The 21484-nt window shown below is 43.2% G+C and overlaps 2 protein-coding genes, 1 long non-coding RNA gene and 1 pseudogene across 5 annotated transcripts in view; 2 read left to right on the forward strand and 2 right to left on the reverse strand.

The window, feature by feature from the left end:
- Positions 1-5424, reverse strand: part of LOC148892063 (syntaxin-3-like) — a 49220-nt pseudogene extending 43796 nt beyond the window's left edge. Inside the window, exon 1 of the transcript XR_016116161.1 lies at positions 5331-5424. The product of XR_016116161.1 is annotated as a syntaxin-3-like (transcript). The remainder of the gene's footprint in view (positions 1-5330) is intronic.
- A 42-nt stretch (positions 5425-5466) lies between these two features.
- LOC148892064 (uncharacterized) lies at positions 5467-6970 on the forward strand. Its single transcript, XR_016116167.1, has 2 exons — positions 5467-5587; positions 6205-6970. It is a non-coding gene; the product is annotated as an uncharacterized LOC148892064 (long non-coding RNA).
- A 999-nt stretch (positions 6971-7969) lies between these two features.
- On the reverse strand, positions 7970-20034 carry spcs3 (signal peptidase complex subunit 3). Its single transcript, XM_089005688.1, has 5 exons — positions 19740-20034; positions 17812-17894; positions 15857-15933; positions 15489-15604; positions 7970-8262 (listed from the first exon to the last, which is right to left on the reverse strand). Exons 1-5 carry the CDS (start codon positions 19880-19882, stop codon positions 8130-8132), a joined length of 552 nt encoding a protein of 183 aa, XP_088861814.1. The 5' UTR covers positions 19883-20034; the 3' UTR covers positions 7970-8129.
- Positions 20035-21221: 1187 nt separating this feature from the next.
- kdm2aa (lysine (K)-specific demethylase 2Aa) overlaps positions 21222-21484 on the forward strand; it is a 47463-nt gene continuing 47200 nt past the window's right edge. The window contains exon 1 of one of the 2 annotated variants that reach the window (XM_089005672.1): positions 21222-21349. In XM_089005672.1, coding sequence (XP_088861798.1) covers positions 21344-21349 — 6 coding nt within the window. In that variant the 5' untranslated portion in view covers positions 21222-21343. The remainder of the gene's footprint in view (positions 21350-21484) is intronic. The other variant, XM_089005673.1, reaches the window with a different exon arrangement.

Consider the following 21484-nt stretch of genomic DNA (forward strand, 5'->3'; position numbering starts at 1 on the left):
ATGTCATAACATGACGGGCAATGGAAGCAGTGTAAATATAAACAAATGTTTCTGCACTTGGGCATGTACAACTTTCACATTTTTGAACACATGTTCAAAAATGCCAGATTTAGTGTGTTAAAATTGGAGAGGGGGCAACCTTGGTGGACATTCTTTACGCATAACAGCAATTAATTAAAGACAAAAATATATATACACGTGTGTATATATATATATATATATATATATATATATATATATATATATATATATATATATACACACGTATATACAGTGGCGGTCCGTGCATTTCACACCTAGGGCTTCAGTGATGTCCTACTTAATCTGACTTGAACAAATATCCCTCGTAATACCATAATTTCTGACACAACGGCTGGAGATATCATTTAAAAAAGCACACGCACGCAGTACTGGGCGTGCCATCACCTTAATCGTCTACAACACAGGCTATTTTCCTGTGAGCAATTACACATCAATAAATCTGCATCAGCAATTAGAACTTGTCACTATACGTGATACTGCAAACACTTAAAAATAAAAGGAAATTTAAAATAATTTGTCCACAAAGTTTTATTAAGTCCACCAAGAATATGCAATCTTTAACAAGATTTTACGCTAAATTACAAAATGTCAGTTTAATATAAGAAAAACAACAAGACTTTCACAAAACGAACTATTTGTTGAAAATAAAAGTAAACAAATCTTTTTCATTTGTTCTTGAGAATAGGCCTACATGCGACAGCGAGCTGTCCTCTCCTTCAGCCATTGTGGGTTAAAAAAGCGAATAGATATACTTGGTTTTTCTGCTAAAGTTTCCGGGTCTGATCTGTTGTCAGCTTGGTTGATTTGCATAGCGCTGCCTCCGCTGAGGGCTGAGGTAAAGTGAGTATCCAATCACAGGACGCGTACATGTCATGTTCAACGCGAGGCCCTCTAGCTGGCCTTACTGTGCCAACTCGTGATCTGATTGGCTATCACAACTATATATCAACTACATGTGCCCGTTCATGTGCAACGCCCTCACTGTTGATTCTGAAGGCGTCGGTCAGATTTCATACAGCCTGGCGACACAAGTAGTCGAGTGGTTAGCACACCGGCTTCACAGTGCAGAGGTCGCCGGTTCGCGTCCCGGTCCGGCCTCCCTGTGTGGAGTTTGCATGTTGCCCCCGGACCTGCGTGGGTTTTCTCTGGGTCCTCCGGTTTCCTCCCAAACTCCAAAAACATGCATGGCAGGCAGATTGACAACTCCAAATTGTCCCTAGGTGTGAGTGTGAGAGTGACTGTTGTTCGTCTTTGTGTGCCCTGCGATTGGCTGGCAACCAATTCAGGGTGTCCCCCGCCTCGTGCCCGAAGACAGCTGAGATAGGCTCCAGCACCCCCGCGACCCTAATGAGGAATAAGCGGTACGGAAAATGGATGGATGGAGATATATATATATATATATATATTTATACCATGTTGCAGTCTCTGATATCCTTCAGATGGCACAGTTGATACAAAATGTAGTCTATCTGTGCACTCCTGCCTCCACTCTGATAGGTCAACATATGTTCCTGTCTCTTTTGAAAGAAAGTATTCACAAGAGCCATTTCCATCCTCTGAGCAAAGTCCACCACCATCTGTCCTCCAGCGTTCCTCAACTGGAGTCCAAACCTGCCCGTCACCTCCTCATCATCTTTGTTTCCTGCGCCAACATGTCCATTGAAGTCTCCGCCAATTACAACCCTCCCACTTCCAGGGATGTTCTGTATGACTTCATCAAAGTCCAACCAAAAGGTTTCCTTGTCCGCCAACTCACATCCCACTTGTGGGGCAAACCCACTAACAACATTTCTCTCTCTCTCAACGAACCTTTCTTCCAATGACTGTGCCTACTAACTGCAGACTAGACTGAGGGGTGGACCTATGTGGCGGATGATGACCCATAGGGTTCAAGAGCCAAGTTTGAAACTGTTGACTTCAGAGATGGAGCCAGGGGGCTCAAGTCAACCGCATGAGATTAAAATGGGCCACTGGTACCAAACAGTATCACTTCCGTCTTCTTTTCCATGAAGTTCAAGACGTTTTTTGCCATCCAGGTTTTTATACCCTCCAGGCAGGATAAAAGTGGCCTTAACAAGAAAGTGTCTTTTTTTGCTCAGTGGGACAGAGATCTGACGGTAATCTGCATAGCAGGCAGTGGAAGGAAATTCCATCTTTCCTTAGGATGGAACCCAGTGGGAACAGTTACAGTGAGAACAACATTGGTCCTAAAATTGAGCCTTGCGGAACACTATATGGCAATACGTGACTCAGAGCAGCCAAGATAAACACAAAAGGTTCTGTCAGAAAGGTAGAACCTAAACCAGTCAAGAGCACGACCCGTAATACCCACCAAGTGCTGCAAACGAGACAGTAGAATACTGTGATCCACTGTATCAAGTGCTGCAGGCAGATCTAATAAAACCAGACACACGTAATCTCCGGTGTCATTGGCCAGGAGGATGTCATTATAAACCCGTAAAAGATGCATCGTCTTGACACCTCACTGGAAGACGTCCAAGATGTTATTTTTATCCAAGAAAGATTTCAACTGCGTGTGCACCACTTTTTCAAGCAATTTTGACATGAAAGGCAGTTTGTAAATGGGCCTAAAATTTGACAGTATATCTTGATCAAGACCAGGTTCATTCATCCAGGGTTGGACGACAGCATGTTTAAACTGTAGGGGGACAATGCCAGAAGAGAGGTTGCTGTTGATAATGGCAAAGACTGATGTACCAATACTTGGAAGGACTTCCTTAAAGGAATGTGGCGGAAGAGTCACAGAGGGAGCCAGATGTCTTTGAATGGCGAGCCATATCATTTAAAAGGGTCAAGGACACATCTTTAAAGGAATTTAGCATGACTGAACACGGAACATTGACATGTCAAAGGACTCGAATGAGATACAGTAAAGTCTCGTTATATCGATATCGGTTATATCGATAGTACTGCTTATTACAATACTATTTCTATGAACGCAAGGAGAAAATTTACATGCCGCAGGATCGGATATATTGATAGTCCGGTTATATCGATATTTTTTTCCGACTCACGAGAATATCGATATAACGAGACTTTACTGTATTTGAAAAAAAAGAGTCCTAGTAGTAGAAACCTCATCAAAGATGAGGAGAGAACAAGAACAGTGGGAACAAGAACAAACACACTGAGTGGAATTATGACCAAAAGTTTCTATTTTGGTCTCATCTGACGACAAAACTTTCTCCCAATACTCCACTGTATCATCCAAATGGTCATATGCAAACTTAAGACGGCAGTGACATGTGCTGATTTAAGCAGGGGAACTTTTCGTGCAATGCATGATTTCAAATCATGACGTCTTAGTGTATTACCTACAGTAACCTTGGAAAGCTCTTTTCAGGTCATTGACCAACTCCTGTCGTGTAGTTCCAGGCTGATTCCTCACTTTTCTTAGAATCACTGAGACCCCACGAGGCGATATTTTGCATGGGGCTCCACTCCGATTGAGATTGACAGTCATGTTGAGCTTCTTCCATTTTCTAATGATTGTTCCAACAGTAGACCTTTTTTCAACAAGCTGCTTGGCAATTGCTCCGTAGCCCTTTCCAGCCTTGTGGAGGTGTACAATTTTGTCTCTGGTGTGTTCGCCATAGTACAAGTCTTACTGGTTTTATGGAGTGGACACGTGTCTTTAGGCAGCTTACGACTTAAAACAGGTGCATATGATTCAGGATGATACATGGAGTGCAGGTGGACGTCGAATGGGCGGACTAACAGATCTTTCAGGGTCAGAATTGTAGATGATACACAGGGGTTCAAATACTTATTTGCAGCTGTTTCAAACAAATAAATTGTTAAAAAAATCATGCATTGTGTTTTCTGGATTTTTCTTTTTAGTTTATCTCTTTCACACTGCACATGCACCTACGCTGAAAATTTCAGACCCCTATCCGTCCATCCACCCATCCAATCTACATTTAAAAAAATAACGCACAAAGACAACACTAATTAATTAATGACAACTAATGCATCAGAATCAGAAAATCAGATTCAGAAAAAAAATGTCCCACAATGGGGAAATTTGCAGTTAATCTTGAGTTAATCATTAAACACTGATGCTGCCCTGTGGGTTTTAGTTTCATTTTGTTTTGCAAGGTAAAGACAGTCCTGGATTTTTGATTGTGTGAGAAAATTTGGGTTTCACCGGGACACTCACATTTCACCATGGAGTCCAGTTTTTACCGGATTTCGGGATCGGAATACAAGTGTTTCTCTGGAGTAAAATGACTCACAACCTCCTTCAAGAATTGTGAGTATGACAAGCACTAGCCCTCACACGCTGTTGTTTGAAGGCACTGAAGACTGTTTTTGTGGTAGTGTAAATTTATTTTGGTAAATTGCATTATTTACATGGAACATGGTGGATGGTTGCAATATTGAGCGTTAGAACATGAGTAAAACACTAAAAGACGTGAAAAATAGGCAGCAAACAACTATATTCTCATTTTTTAAGAAACAATCGTATACGTCTGCAGGGGGTAGTGACAATTCGTTGCAAGAAACTGCTGCTAAGGATTCGAATTTAGTAGCTAATGGAAATGATTTCAATGCTGGTGCAGCACATTGGACATCTTCAAAGAAAAGACATTTGCTGAAGCAGTACCTAGTAAAAAATACTGTGCTAAGTCAGTTCTCTTTGTCTTCTCTGTAATACCGTACAATATCAAAAGTGGTTGTTCATTTTCTTGAGAACAGAGGTTGCCAGTTCATAGTCATACTGCTTGTATTGCAGCATGTTCTTCTTAAGCTGGAGGTCATGGATAGGTCCATCAGCTGCAGACGTGGTGGTCACCCAGTGGCTGGTGTAGAATAAGGCCAGGAACTTGTTCATCCTCTCCAGCTTAAAGATAGTGTCTGTGTTGCATTTTAGTTCCTTGGAAAACATGAGCATTTTCATACAGTAAATGTTCCTGGCCGTCCAGTGGGGGTGGTGAACGGCACCTGGCTTGGCCCAGTGGATACCTCGAGGAGGTTCCTCACCGAGCAGGATCAGGCACAGCTCTGCCACCTCTTTGTAATCTGCCCTCGGACTTGCTTCCTCAAGGGAATTGCTTAAGACTGCAATTGTGATTGTCTTCTTCTGTTTCAAGTCTTGTTCAACTAGGCGCAGAACTCTTGGGCAGTCCTTAACCAACTTGTCCCACTTCTCTTTCACATTGCCGAACATTGGGTTGTCAGGACACTTGACCTTGGTAAACACAACCTTTCCATACACTTCCAATTATTACCTCTGATATGTGATGGCGACAAGCGAAGTAGAATACCTTTTTGCCTAGTTGATGCCGTTGCTTGCTGTGGTATCAAATACCAAGACTACAATGTTGTCTGTGAGACCCCATGTTTCTATCAGTTCCTTTGTCCATTATGATTCACATACATGTACTCTACTGCCCGCCGGTGGTCATCATCTGTAATAGAAAATGGCTGAATTTCACACAATGACCAAGTCAATTATTTTGTGATGAAATGTAGGGAAAGAGATGCCCATTTCACAGTAAGATCGGAGCATTGTCATCAAATGGTGAGTATAGTTTTGCTTCTTTGAATGTTGCTGTGGCGATGACCATTTTGTGTTCGGGAGTCTTTTACTGAGCATCGTCATCTTTAAGTTCAGAGTTGTGTGTTCTGTAGCCACAAGGGGACATAAGCCAGTGTCTTCTTGCGCCGATCCGTAGCCCGGATAAATACAGAGGATTGTGTCAGGAAGGGCATCCGACGTAAAAACCTGGCCAAAACAAACATGCAAATCAAACCTCTGATGATGGAGGACACTGATTTGCTGCGGCGACCCCTTGAAGGGAAAAGCCAAAAGGAAAATAAGTTTTATTTACCTTAGTGATGGTAGTTGTCAATGGATGACGAACAGAAACATAGCCACACGTAGCAATGGTTGACATACCATAATGGTAGTGGGACGCTAAATCATACAAACGCACACCTCGTGATTATCTCCTTCTTCTGCTCAACTGTAATTTTGTTTTGTGTCCTCTTCGGCTGAACACTATCCTGTGGTGGGGTCTTTTTCGGTCCCAGAATAATAGAGATTTTTTTTTTTGTTGTTTTTGTCTTGTTTTGTGTTTTCTTTTGTCACTTTGTGTTGTTGTGCGTCGTGTGGAATGGATACGGATTGTTTTTCAGCATTTTTGACCACGACATTCATCAAGGAGGAGACTGTGCTGAGCGGTTGCGCCTTTTCGGGAGCATGAATATGCCAGTACTGTTTTTGAATGAGAGGAATGTCGGAGCCATTCGACTGCCATCGCTGGACACCAAAGGGGCCATTGTGCTTTTTTTGCGCCTATAATGGGGAGCATCTTCACAGCCCCGCTTTGTTTAGCGGAAAGGTCAGTGCTGTTGGACAGTCTGCGGCTGGATGGATGCATGGCTTGAGGAACCCGCGTTAAGAAAGGAGCGTCAGCGCAGAGCGCCGATGCGTATGTGGAACTGTTGCGGCTTGGAATTGAACCAGATTTATGTGCAACAGGAGATGTGAGACAATCTCTTTTCCTCAATGGATGCTACAGCTGCGTGTTTGCTTTCAACATTTAGCTTGTAGTCGACGTGCACATTCCACCATGATGTCCCTGATCCACTGGTGGAAAGACGCTTTGATCCTCTCCTCTTTCATCTAGATCTGCTTCATGTCATCACAGAGGGTACAGCAAGTCCTGAAGAATGAATGTCTCTCTGTGTCTTTGTTTTGTCATATTGTCTCTATGCTGTCATATTATTTGTTATTTAGTTTTTTTTTGTTCTTTTGACTTCAAGACGGCGCCGCGAGAGTGGCTGCCTTTCCAGCAGCTCATGTATTTTGTTTTTCTACTTTCATTCCTTTCATCACTTTGCTGCTGTGAAATGTACATTTCTCCACTTTGAGACTAATAAAGGCAAATCCAATCCAATCCAATAGCAAATGTATCCTTGGTAACAAACCACTTATGCACTCATCCCGTATATGCACTCAGAGAAAGGGTGTTCATTCTTGACCAATCACGTGAGGCTTTAAGACTGTAGCGGGGAATAGAGGACAGAAAAATTCCACGTCCATTTCCTTGTTTGGACAAAGGGCTCGTTCACGAACGACACATCACTCATTGTTGTGTGTTTCCCGAAAAATACTTTGTATGCCAAGATTAAATTCTCGCGAATTTAATGTTCATAAGGTGAAACGTTCGTTAGCTAAATCATTCGTAAGCCGAGGTATCACCGTACTTAAAAGTGATAGTTCACTTCCTGTCATGAAAGCAGTCTTCTCATTCATCGCCGCCTGCCAGTATCCATGCTGAAGGTCCACGATAGAAAACCAAACAAAACCTGAGAGGGCATCCAACGCATTGTTGGCAGAGGATGTGAATCTTTGATAGTTACAGCATTAAAGTTTTTATCATCTAAACAGAAACGCTAAAAACCATTGTACTTGCGTACCAGACAATGGGCGCCGCCCATGGACTGTAGCTCTCTTCGATGACATCTGCTTTCTGAAGCTTGTCAACTTGCCGCAGGATTTCCTGTCGCTGGTCTGGTGTCACCTGGTATGCTATCTGCTTGATTGGTACTGCATCACCTGTGCAAATACGTTTGATGATACCTGTCTTACCATGGCCATCTTCGTGTTTGCTGAACACGGCGGAGTACTTAGACCAGGGGTTGGGAACCTATTGCTCGCGAGCCATATATGGCAATTTTGATGATTGCATATGGCTCGCCGATAAAACTCTCGCTTTTTCGCTGTTCATTTCCTGTTGGGGCTGTAGTTGGCAGAAAGCGCAATTTTGATTAGATGACACTAACCTAGGTTGGCGGAAAGCGCAATTTTGATTGGATGATACTGGCCGTCATTTTTTGTTGCTAATTCATACCATTTTTTTAAATCATTATAACAAAGGTAGTATTTTTATCTGTGTATGAGATGTTAGAAAAGAATCACATTTATTCCAATTGAATTTAATTTCTCACCAAAAGTTACATGAATTAATAAACACATGAACAGCATGGTTGCACTTAAAAATAGCCTCAATGGAAAGAAATGTGCTGTAATTTATATCCAAACATTCAGTTTCACTCTAATAGCTCTTTATAGTTTCATATTTATCAGGAAAGCTAAGACTGATGTGTCCACTCCCGGCGACAAGTGGCAGTATTCCAGCGTTGGGTACAACATTCCATGAGAGTGTCAGAGTGATGTTCTTGTTGGCCCTGGATGAAAGGTAAAGTCATGTTGGTTACTGATTCTCACAAAAAGCACTCATGATGACAAGTGTAAAATGTTGAGAGGAACAAAGTCACACACACAGCTTGCTTCTCAACCCCGTTTGAAACAGGTTACAAAAAAAAACACAAAAAAAAACAGGTATCCGAAAACAAGGAGACCAAAAATCAAAAATAAAGCTATACCACTCAAAACTGTATTTAGACGAGGCATCCTACAGTTGACCATGGTTACATTCTTAACTCATTCGCTGCCATTCGGGTTTTGGTTTTTTTGAGGGAGGGCAAAGATCACGTCCCGGTCTATCTTGTGTGTCAATTTCAGAACTGTAGGCAATGTACTTCCCGCACGCGAGGGGGCAACATTTGAGCTTTCCTCCACAAAAAGCAGCTTGAGATTGCCCCGAGAAGAACACGGGAGAGAGGCCTTCCATTAGGTGTTTGAATGGAGGAGAGAGCAGCGATCATGGCAAAGTGTTTTAGTCACAATTACAAGCAGTCTACTCTGGCGTGGGTGATCTGCCGGGTGACTTGGAACTGGATCCGTAATCCTCTGATCAGTGGCTGCCATCGGGCTCGACGAGCAGCCGGGATACTTCAACTGACCTGCGACGATCCAGCAGAACCAGACCACCCACCCTGTCGTCCAGGTAAGCATTCAAGTGCGTTAGTTTCATTTTGTTTGCTAGGTGAATTCCTCCTGGAATGACCGTTATTGTTCAGATTTGTGATGTTCAAAAAGCCCAGTTTGTCCAGTTATGTACTGTTATGTTCATTCTGTGATACCACAAGCGCACCTGTGATGCTACTGTTTTGTCTCAAGCGCACTGTTGATGCCTTTTTACCTCTTTGATGCTCTGAGATGAAAATGGCACAGTATGATTGTTCATAAATATTTCTATCGAGCCTGGTCCAAGTGGAGTTTTCGCCCACAACTCCTGCGGAGAATGCTATAAGGCAGTTGGAGAAGCATCAGCTGCTGGCCATCGGTCCTACACATAAGGGTCATGACCAACCAGAGACTGCAGGGTCTCTTTGATAGGGCTCCAGGAGTGAGACAAGACTTTATTGCAAGCCCTGATCAGTCCCATTACCATCTTGTCAGTCTGTATCTGGAAGTCCCACAGGATCTTTGCTCGGTCATTCTTTACCACCTTTGAAAGTGTTTCCCATTTTGACATTGGGGTTTCCAGTCCATACGCCACACAGATGTTTTGGTAGACTATGCCAGCCACCTGATTATGGCGCTCCATGTAGGCTTTTCCTGCCAGCATCTTGCACCCCGCAGTTATGTATGGGATTGTCTCAGGTGCCTCTTTGCACAACCTAGACCTTGGGTCTTGTCTGGTGTGGTATATGTATGCCTCTACGGCTCTGGTGCTCAGAGCCTGTTCATGAGCAGCCAGGATGGGTGCCTCTGCTGTCCTTTCGGCCAGTCCTCTCTAGCCACTGACTTCTTGAGATCAGCCACTTCAAATATGGTTTGGTGGTACATCCCGTGTGAGGGCTTTTCTTCTCGTGATGGTCCCTCCTGCAGCACCTCATCCTCTGTTTGCCATTGTCTGACTAAGACATTGTCTGAGTACATCAGACTCTTTCCTTTCGGCTTGTGTAGTCTCAGCGTGCTGTATTTTGGATGGAACCCTCCATGCATGGTGGGGAGCTTTCGGGTCTTAACATCTGTTGTATGAATCTCTTCCTTTGGCCATCTTATTATTCCTGCATGGTATCTGATCACTGGCAGGGCATAGATGTTTATTGCCGGGGTCTTCTTGCCATTGAGCGGGCTCCTTAGGACTTACTTTCCTCACCCGCTGGAGGTACTTGGCCATAGCCGCTTTCCTTGTTGCCAATGTCTTCTATTGTTCCTTCAGGGAACCCCTTCAGTGTGGACTACCTTAACCCTCTTAGTCACCATCCGACTACATTTCTACAGCTCGAATGACATCCCGATGTCACTGCTGTACATCCTGGTTGTGTGGATCAGGGAGTCTATGTCCCTTTCGCTCTTACCATACAGCTTTATGTCATGAATGTAGAGGAGGTGACTGATAGTAGCTGCATTTCTGAGGCGGTATCCGTAGCCTGTATTGGCATTACTTGGCTGAGGGGGTTCAGTCCTATGCAGAAAAGCAATGGGGAGAGTGCATCACCTTGGTATATGCCACATTTGATGGACACTTGCGTTAGTGGCTTGCCATTGGCTTCAAGTGTTTCCACATTCTCATCGAGTTTGCAATGAAGGCCCTGATACAACTCCAAGCATTCATAGATCCATGTGTGTGGTATCGATTCATAGGCTTTCTTGTAATCAATCCAGGCTGTGCACAGGTTGGTATGTCGGACCTGCAGTCTTGTGCGACTGTTCTGTCAACCAGCAGCTGATGTTTGGCGCCTCTGGTATCTCTACCAATGCCTTGCTGTGCTTCGCTGATGTATTGATCCATGTGTCCACTTGTCTTTGTCGCAATGATGCCTGACATAAGCTTCCATGTAGTGGAGAGACAGGTCAATGGCCGATAGTTGGATGGAACTGCACCATTTGAGGGATCCTTCATGATCAGGATTGTTTGCCCTTTGGACTCACCCATCCTGGGTGAGTCCCATTGATCAGAAACTCTTTCATTTGTGCTGCAAGCCGCTCATGGAGTGCTGTGAGTTTCTTTAGCGAGTTGACAAACTACAAATATGGCCGAAGCTGTAGTCCAAAGATGAGTTTGGCACCATTTTTCTCCCAGAGGAGAGAACTGGAATAAAAACAAATGTGCCAGCAGCTGAAAGCCATTCAGTAATCAGGAAGGCTCTCACCAGAAGAAACCACTCCTTAAAATAGTCAGTTGCTCCACTGCTCAGCATTCGGTTCGGTTCAAGTACTGCTCTAGGAGTTTGCCTTGTGCAGTGGAGTTAAACTGTATAAAGACCAGGGTGGCTGACGGTGAGAGAACCTGTTATTGTGACTGTTTATTTGATGATTTGATTTGGTGGTTTAATGTCAAAACCAGCCTGTTAAGAGATTGCCTTCAAATGTAAACCTAATTGCTGTTTGTGTTTTACCTTGTTCAAAGGTTTTTCACCTTGCAATCAGCATTTGTCTTTTCAATGAGAAAAGAGACGATTAAGTCCAAATTAAAAGAGGAAGAAGAAAGGAGAAATCTGTCTCATCATTGGAGTTATTCTGCTGGCACCAGTCCACAAAGTCCTTTGTCAGTCCCCTGTACTCCCTATCGTCTCCCTCTGTAATGAGGCCGACAATAGCTGAGTCGTCAGAGAACTTCTGAAGGTGGCAGGTTGGGGTGTTGTAGTTGAAGTCCGAGGTGTAGAGGGTGAAGAGGAATGGAGCCAGGACTGTTCCCTGCGGCGCTCCGGTGCTGCAGAGAAGCCTGTCTGACTCACAGTTCTTTACCCTCACGTACTGTGGCCTGTTTGAGGAGTGAACAGGATTTTTTAAATATACACACACACACAGGTTTGAGCACGAAAGGTGAGACATGGCGAATATATGATAAGATGGTGTGTGCTTATGTTTCAAATAACTTACATTGCTTTTTGTTGTGTACTCAGCAGACAAAAAGAGAAAGAGCTGCTTTACATTCCAGTCAAATATTGGCTGCAAATGTACATAAGTTAAGGAAAACTAGAACAAATAAGTTTACACATCTGCAGGGCGAAATTCACTTCTCTCATTTATATATATCTACAGGTAACATCCGACATACGACCGGGTTCCGTTCCGACCAACTGGTTGTAAGTCAAAATGGTTGTAAGTCGAAATCCATTCAAAATGGTGAAGAGATATTCGGTGCTAAATGACTCGCAAACGACCTGATTCGGACGCCAAGAAGGCGGGCGGGCGTGGGCCTGGGTCGCCGGTGTTAATAATATAATACATTTTATTTCAAGCGCCTTTCAAAACACCCAAGGACACTTTACAATAAAAACAATTTAACACAGCACATAACAATAAAACCATAAGTAAAATGATAAATAATAAAATAGCAGAGAGAATTAGACATTGAAAGCAATTTTAAACAAATGGGTTTTGAGACGAGCCTTGAAAATAGGGAGGGAGTCAATATTACGGATGTTGGGTGGGAGTGAATTCCAGAGTTTGGGAGCAGAGCGGCTGAAAGCTCTGCATCCGGGGGGAGGGGTTCGTCCCCCCCCCCCACCGGGCACCCCCGAAAAAGCCGTGGGGTCTGGGTTCCCCCGCCTCGCCGTGGGCAAATTCGATAAAAAAAAAGGGGGAGGGAGGGAGTCAATAAATTTATTTTCAAAATGGCATTGAAAAAAAAAAGTTTGGGATTCCTACGGGGGGTTAAACCATATTTAATTTGATTTTTTTGTTTTTAAAAATTTGGTTTATTTTTAAAAAAAAAGTCTTGGAAAGTTATTTTAACCCAAAGTTACAAGGAAAACTTTTTTTTTTTTTTTTTTTAGCCTTCCTTTTTTTTTTTTCTTCCTTATTTTCGGAGAGCCAACTTTTAAGTAATAATTTTAAATTGAAGACCGTAAGGAAAACCTGGCAAATCCAAAAAAAAAAAAAAAAAAAAAATTGAAGAAAAAATTTTTATATTTCTTATTTTCAAAATTTAAAAAGATTTTTTTTTTTAAAAATAAAACGGGCCGTTTGGAAGGCCCGTTTCCAGTTTGCCTTTCCTAAAGGTCAATTTAGGTGGGGAAATTTGCAGTCCACAGCAGCAATTGAAGAGGGATGGGGTTGGGGTGGGAGTGAAAGGATAGAAAACAAGATATTCTAAGCATAACAAAATAAAAATGTCAACTGTATACTGTGCAAATGTAGATGTGCAAAAACCGTTCTATAAACAAGACTGTACATAGTGCAGAATCAAGAGATGCATTTAGATATATTGCAACAACCCATATTTACAAGTGTCCAGTTTTTTTTTGTTTTGTTTTTTTTTTCACATGTGATCATTGGGAATTGTGAAGCCTGACAGCAGTCGGTAGGAACGAGCGGCGGTACCTCTCCTTCTTGCAGCGCGGGTGTAATAGTCTCTGGCTAAAGGAGCTACCCAGAGCTGTCAGGAGGGGGTGGGAGGGGCTGTCCGTCATAGCTTTTAGTTTAGCTAGCGTCCGTCTGTTGCCCACCTCCTCAAGAGAGTCCAGCGAGCAGCCCACGACAGAACTGGCCCGCTTGACAAAGCGCTCCAGTCTTTTTCTGTCCCGGGTGGTGATGCTGCCTGACCAGCAGACAATGCCATAGTGGATGGCTGATGCCACCACAGAGTCATAGAAAGTCTTTAGGAGTGACCCCTGAACTCCAAAAGACCTCAGTTTCCTGAGGAGGAAGAGGCGACTCTGTCCCTTTTTGATTAGGGCATCCGTGTTTGTTGTCCAGTCCAGTTTATTGTTGAGAGTAACACCCAGGTACTTGTAGGAGGTCACCCTCTCAATGTCCGAACCCTGGATGTTCAACGGTGCAGGTGAGGATTGTTTCCTGCAGAAATCCACCACCAGCTCCTTGGTTTTGCCAGTGTTGATCTGGAGGTGATTCTGCTGGCACCAGTCCACAAAGTCCTTTGTCAGTCCCCTGTACTCCCTATCGTCTCCCTCTGTAATGAGGCCGACAATAGCTGAGTCGTCAGAGAACTTCTGAAGGTGGCAGGTTGGGGTGTTGTAGTTGAAGTCCGAGGTGTAGAGGGTGAAGAGGAATGGAGCCAGGACTGTTCCCTGCGGCGCTCCGGTGCTGCAGAGAAGCCTGTCTGACTCACAGTTCTTTACCCTCACGTACTGTGGCCTGTTTGTGAGGTAGTCTGTAATCCAGGATGTGAGGTGATGGTCGACTCCGGCATGCTGCAGCTTGTCCCCCAGTAGACTGGGCTGGATGGTGTTGAAGGCACTGGAGAAATCGAAGAATGTGATCCTCACCGTGCTCCCAGCATTCTCCAGGTGCAGCAACGCCGTATGGAGGAGGTAGATGATGGCATCCTCCACACCGATGCTGGGCTGGTAGGCAAACTGCAGCGGGTCCAGCGATGATCTTGCCAGCGGTCGCAGGTGGGCGAGGACGAGTCTCTCCAGCGTCTTCATCAGGTGAGACGTCAGCGCCACCGGTCTGTAGCTGTTGAGCTCTTTGGGGTTGGCAATCTTGGGCACTGGGACCAGGCATGACGTTTTCCACAGCTGTGGAACTCTGCCCAGCTTCAGGCTCAGGTTGAACAAGTGCTGGACAATGTCACACAGCTGGTCGGAGCAGGTCTTGAGGAGTCGGGAACTGATGTCATCCGGACCTGCTGCCTTCCTCACCTTCATCCTCCTCAGTTGGTTCCTCACCTGCGCAGTTGTGACAGACAGGCAGGAACCAGGAGGCAGAGTGGCGGCTGAGGGTGTGGCAACGGTTGGGAGGGCAGATGTTGGTTGTGGAAAGCTGGTCGTGAGAGGGGGCAGTGAGAGTTGGTGCAGGTGCAGCTACAGGTGAAGTTGACGGTGGGCCGGGGGCGGCTGGCGTCTTGTCAAACCGATTGAAAAAGCGGTTGAGTTCATCTGTGAAGTCCCAGTGTAATCCAGGTCAAAACCCATTTCAAGTTAGGGGAAGAGCTCAAAAAACCAACATAACTTGACAGAGACTCTTTCGTATGTCTGCCACTGTGATGGAAACAGGGTTCTGTTCAGGGAGGTTGCTGTGCTCCATTTTCAGAGTCACCAGCCAATGTTTACTGCTGTGATGTGCAACCCCATTCTCCCATATGCCGTTCCAGTACAGGTGTATATAAGGTAACATCCGACTTACGACCACCCGTACTTACGACCACGACCGCCAGACACTATCTTTTAAATTTCATTTCTACGCCTGGCACTGTGTGGTGTATTCACCACAAAAGTTAATTGTGGGTTGTTTGGATACTTGGAGTTGCCGTACCTTGCATTTGCTATCGACTGCACATGTGTGAAAATGTTCCATTCTTCCCATGTTTGCTGATGCAAGAAAGTCACGGTCGAATAAATATAACAAGCAAAACGTGTGTGTCTACTTCGTCACAAAAGACACCACACACCGCAACCCACAATTAACTTTTGTGGTTAACACACCACACGGTACCAGGCATAGAATTAATATGAAAAAAATAGGGTCTGGCGGTCGTGGTCGTATGTACGGGTGGCCATAAGTCGCGCGGGTCGTAAGTCAGATGATATCTGTATATGAATTCCATTGCTCTCAGATAACAGATAAAGCAGTCAGTTGCATGGCTTACTTGAGACCGTTTCCATCATCAAAGAATAAGTATTTTGATTTTGCGTCTCTGAGGTTTAATTTGTTGCTCTGTCCTCGGACGATTATCTTATCCCAGAGCACCACCTGGTTCAATGACTGATGAACAAACACACAAATATTTTACATTACAACTTGCAGAATATTATGGGCAGGCACAATATGTGGCAAAATGTCTACTGAGACACACGATTGAATAAATTCTCATTTTCAATTACATCAAACATTACTTTATAGAGGAGTGACACTAGGATTTTTTAAATATACACACACACACAGGTTTGAGCACGAAAGGTGAGACATGGCGAATATATGATAAGATGGTGTGTGCTTATGTTTCAAATAACTTACATTGCTTTTTGTTGTGTACTCAGCAGACAAAAAGAGAAAGAGCTGCTTTACATTCCAGTCAAATATTGGCTGCAAATGTACATAAGTTAAGGAAAACTAGAACAAATAAGTTTACACATCTGCAGGGCGAAATTCACTTCTCTCATTTATATATATCTACAGGTAACATCCGACATACGACCGGGTTCCGTTCCGACCAACTGGTTGTAAGTCAAAATGGTTGTAAGTCGAAATCCATTCAAAATGGTGAAGAGATATTCGGTGCTAAATGACTCGCAAACGACCTGATTCGGACGCCAAGAAGGCGGGCGGGCGTGGGCCTGGGTCGCCGGTGTTAATAATATAATACATTTTATTTCAAGCGCCTTTCAAAACACCCAAGGACACTTTACAATAAAAACAATTTAACACAGCACATAACAATAAAACCATAAGTAAAATGATAAATAATAAAATAGCAGAGAGAATTAGACATTGAAAGCAATTTTAAACAAATGGGTTTTGAGATGAGCCTTGAAAATAGGGAGGGAGTCAATATTACGGATGTTGGGTGGGAGTGAATTCCAGAGTTTGGGAGCAGAGCGGCTGAAAGCTCTGCATCCCATCGTGGTGAGACGGGCAGAGGGCACATAGAGGTGAAGGGAGGATGAGGATTGTTCCACTGGTTGCTCCATGCCCAGCCGTCCCCCACTCTCTGCGCCGACCCAATCCCGAGGGCATGTGCGGCGCCAACGCGCCTGACCTGCCACCTCGCCTGGAAGCAGAACGAACTGTCTCAAAGAGGCCCGTCGCGGCGTTCATGTGGGGGCGTTCTCGTCGCGCCGTTATCATCGCGGCGATATGGTCGCGGCGTTCTCGTCGCGGCGTTCTTGCGCGCCCACCCACCTCGGCCCTTCCGGTACCATCCTCATGGTCGATTGCTGTGCGAGAGAGATGCTGGCTGGCTGGCCAAAATTGTCGTGCGCGTTGCTGTGCCAGGCGTAGAATTAAAATAAAAAATAGGGTCTGGCGGTCGTGGTCGTAAGTACGGGTGGTCGTAAGTACGGGTGGTCGTAAGTCGGATGTTACCTGTATATAGCTCATGCACACATCTGTAAATAGTTCTAACACATGCAGACATCTGTAAATAGATTTATACGCTGTATTGAATTTTTATGTAGTCCTAAAACTCAATATTCTGTGGGTCCTGCAATTTGAGCGGAAATGACAAAAAAAACGGATCTATTTTGGCATGTCTGGGAGTGAATATGTTGACACAGTTGACTACCTGTCCGCTTGTAACATCCTGGGGGCGGGACTTTCTGAAAATGCCCAATTCGCAGCTCAATTTGTTGCAAATTTTGGACACTAAGTCATTTTTTATTGGTGTTTTGCATTTGAATAAAAATATCATACTGCGTGTTTTGGGTATTTTACATGCTATAACACGTTTTTCTGATGTCAGTTAAGAAACAAAAAAGTGACGTCGGTTGTCCTTTGTGTGCACAGGATAGGTGCATAAAACAGGTGCTTTCAACATTTAGCTTGTACTAGACGTGCACATTCAATCATAACGTCCCTGATCCACTGCTGAAAAGGATGCTCTTTCATCTAGAACTGCTCCATGTCACAAACAGGGTACAGCAAGTGCTGAAGAATGAATGACTGTGTCCTTGTGTTGTCATATTATTTGTTAGTTTTTTTTTTTTACTTCAAGATGGCGCCGCGAGAGCTGCCTTTCTAGCAGCTCCCGTATTTTGTTTTTCTACTTCTTTCTTTCCTTTACTCTCCCTTTCATAACTTTGCTGCTGTGTTACTTCCGGGTAGAGTGAACGCTGGTGCGAATGGCTACCACTGCTCACCTGCGTAAAGTGTCCTTGAGAGTTTTGAAAGGCGCTTAGAAATTAAATGTATTCTTATTGTTAAAACACAGCTTTGGCGTAAACGGAGTATGAAGCCCATATCGAGGTATTCATAAAGGATATCAGCTGAGAGGTCAAACGTGATGAAACCCAGATCACTGCGTTCTCTGGGACCAGTAAAGTCATCAACATTCCTCCTGCAAAAAATAAATAAAAAATCAAACAAGTTGCTTATGGAATGAATGAGGAATCAGAATGAAAAATATTTATTACTTTGATAATTAATGTTACATTGTTCCATTCTTGATACGTTGCAGCTTCTCTTTCTCCAAAAATGTGACATTTTAATGTGAAAAATGGTACTCAATGATTTTTTTTTCTTTTGAAAAACATGCAATGACGTTACATGGAACTGAAATGAACCAGGGCAGGCCCGTAGTCGAGTGGTTAGCACATCGACTTTACACAGTGCAGAGGGAAAGGGCCTCCCTGTGTGGAGTTTGCATGTTCTCACCAGACCTGCGAAGGTTTTCTCTAGGTCCACCGATTTTCCTCCTGCATTCTAACAAACATGCATGGCAGGCTGATTGACCACTCTAAATTGTTCTTAAGTGTGAGCGCGGATGGTTGTTCAATTCTGTGTGTACTGTGATTGGCACGCTACAGGTTCAGGGTATCCCCCGCCGATTGCCATCTGGGATATGCTCCCGGACCCCCCCTCCCCTGGTGAGGAATAAGTGGTTCAGAAGATGAAAGAAAGATGAATATTTAATTTGCTAATTAATTTTGTATTTCACAAACTACATTGGTCATTCTTCTTCTTCATTCTTCTTCTTGTCACAAATGTATTATTGTGATTATAAGAGTTTTCTCATCTGATAACTGTTTTCACGAAACACATCCATCTATTTTCCAGGCCGATTTATTCTCATTAGGGTCGCGGTGGTGCGGGAGCCTATCCCAGCCGTTTTCGGGCACTCAGTGGGGGAACACCCAGAATTGGTTGCCAGCCGATCGCAGGGCACACAGAGACAAACAACCAATCACTCTCACACTCATACCTAGGGACAATTTAGAGTGTTCAATAATAATACATTTTAATCCTAAGAGAGTGTTCAATAATAATATATTTTTATTTTTAAGTGCCTTTCAAAACTCTCAAGGAGACTTTACTGTCATGGGATAAGATCAGCCTGCCATGTATGTTTTTGGAATCAGAATCAGAAAGCCTTTAATGTGGGAGGGAACCAGAGTACCCGGAGAGAACCCACGCAGGTCCGGGTACAACATGCAAAATCCACACCGGGAGGCCGGACTAGGTTTTGAACTCACAACCTCTGCACTGCAAAGCTGACGTGGCGTAACCACACTCTACTACCAGGCAACCTCACTAAACATAACTCAAACGAAAACGATAAAAAGGTACAGAATGGTATTTGAAGTGTAACGTTTGTTGCGACGTGTCCACCCACTACACTCCTCTGGCGCACAAGACCAGTTTTGTCTGTCGTTCGCACACAAGTGGCGAATTGTCGGTTACGGCAAAATAACCACTGCGTTAAAACAAAACATGTACGTTATCTTTTCCGAAGCATTGGCCCCAAAAATAACGGCCGCTATTGCAACTATTAATTAATGTATAGAAAGTTCAATTCCGTTCAACAAATGGGTGTCAATTGTCTCTATCGTAAAATAATGTTTTAGTTCTCCACTTTAAACTCTTTGAAACACAAAGTGGACATTCGTAGCTGAACATCAGTCTTATATGGAGCGTCCCATTGAATCCAGAAACCTATGGTTTCACATACTCGACAAGCAATGTGTTCGGCAAATAGTAGCAAAGGGTTTGTTTGGCTTTGATGATGCAAATACAGTTGAATTTAGAGATGGCGCATTCTCTAGCAGTCTATCCGCAATGCGGTCAATTGCAACGTTACCATTTCTCCATTTACGCCTTTGTTTGAGAACATAGAACAATCTGACGAAAGCCAACAGAAATATTATCATAGATCTCGAAAAAATATGCATTCAAAGAATCTTACAGCTTGACTTGAGAGACACGAATGTCCACAGGAACTGTTCTATCTTTAAACGCTGTTGTGATGAAACAGCCAAAAGTTAAGGCCGCCATGACGCTCAATGAAAATGCGAATAGGGAGTTTGCTCTTGACAAAACGGTGTTCATTTTAAAAAGGTGGTCAAGGGGAAATATAGACTACAAATTAACAAACGTGTCAACGACGTGAGCCTCATCGAATTCTCGTTGAAGCAAATGAATTTCCTTTCCCTATCCTGCCACAGCCAAAAGACCCGGAAGTAGTTCGACTTCTTCTACCGTTCGAAAGGTTCCTGGGTCCAGTCATGAACCCCTTTGTTAGCAAATACGCAATTCTTTACTGCAGCAAATTTTAAAGGCGCAGGACACCAAAATAGGGGACCTGCCACACGCCAGACTGTAAAGACGGCCATGAAAGAAATTACAATGGGATTTGATTTTGTTTGTCACAAGTGGATAGGCAATGAGACAAAGGACTAGACGCTCAAAGCAAAAGTAAAGCTGTGCTTCCACACAATATTTATAAATACTTTTCTGGAATTTATTAAGGAATGGGCAATTCCAAAACAAAAAATGGATATTTTTGACCCCCCCAAAAACCCCAGCGGTTCAAATGGTCCACAGTTTTGTACACTGTTTGTAGCTAACGGGGAAAAGGTCTGGTTTATTCAAATACATACTTGCTCCCCAACAAGCTGAAGAAATATTATCCGAGTAACATTGCATGACTAACTTTAAAAGATACATTTATATAAATTGCTGTTCTTGCGAAATCCACCCAGAGATAGTTAAGCACATCCTCTGGATCTGCTCCTATGCTCTGACATTTTGGAAATATTGTAGTAAATTTGCCAATGTTTCTTTAGAAAGACTCGTTAAAATGGCAAATAATTGTTTTTTTAAAGGATGCTTGTGCATGAAGATGCGTTTTTATTAATAACATGTCATTACTTATGGGATTTTTTTAATCAATTCAAGTACTGTATGAGGATAAAAAACTCACCCTTTCACTTTTACATGGATACAATTTACTATTTCAAACATAATTATTTGAATAACGAAAAAGCTCTGAAAACCATAAATACTTTTTCTTTCACAATACTACTACTACTACTACTACTACTACTACTACTACTACTAATAATAATAATAACAATAACAATACTACTACTACTACTACTACTACTACTACTACTACTACTACTACTACTACTACTACTACTAATAATAATAATAATAATAATAATTAATAAAGAAGAAGAAACAAAAGAAGATGATGGCGGCGACGACGAGGATGACAGAGAAGAGGAGGGGGAAGAAAAGGGGGAGGAGTAGGTCGAGAAAAAGAAGAAAAGAAGAAGAAGAAGAAGAAGAAGAAGAAGAAGAAGAAGAAGAAGAAGAAGAAGAAGAAGAAGAAGAAGAAGAAGAAGAAGAAGAAGAAGAAGAAGAAGAAGAAGAAGAAGAAGAAGAAGAAGAAGAAGAAGAAGAAACACTAGAAAGAGAAGAAGAAACGCGCGACGAAGAAGTCGACGATGACGACAAAGAAGACAGCAGCACGTTAGTAGCTAAAACGCTTTAACTTGTAAGAACATGGGGGTAAGAAAATTCTAATGTTCTGTTTTGTTATGGTAGGCAATATATTCGAGCAGCGTTTGAATAATTGAGAAATGAAGGTTTTATATTTTTTGGACGAGCCCTTTCGTTTGTATTTATATTTTCAATGATTAATAA

Source organism: Hippocampus bargibanti, linkage group LG10 (assembly GCF_051943395.1).
Source record: "Hippocampus bargibanti isolate YZ-2025 linkage group LG10, ASM5194339v1, whole genome shotgun sequence".
Lineage (NCBI taxonomy): Eukaryota > Metazoa > Chordata > Actinopteri > Syngnathiformes > Syngnathidae > Hippocampus > Hippocampus bargibanti.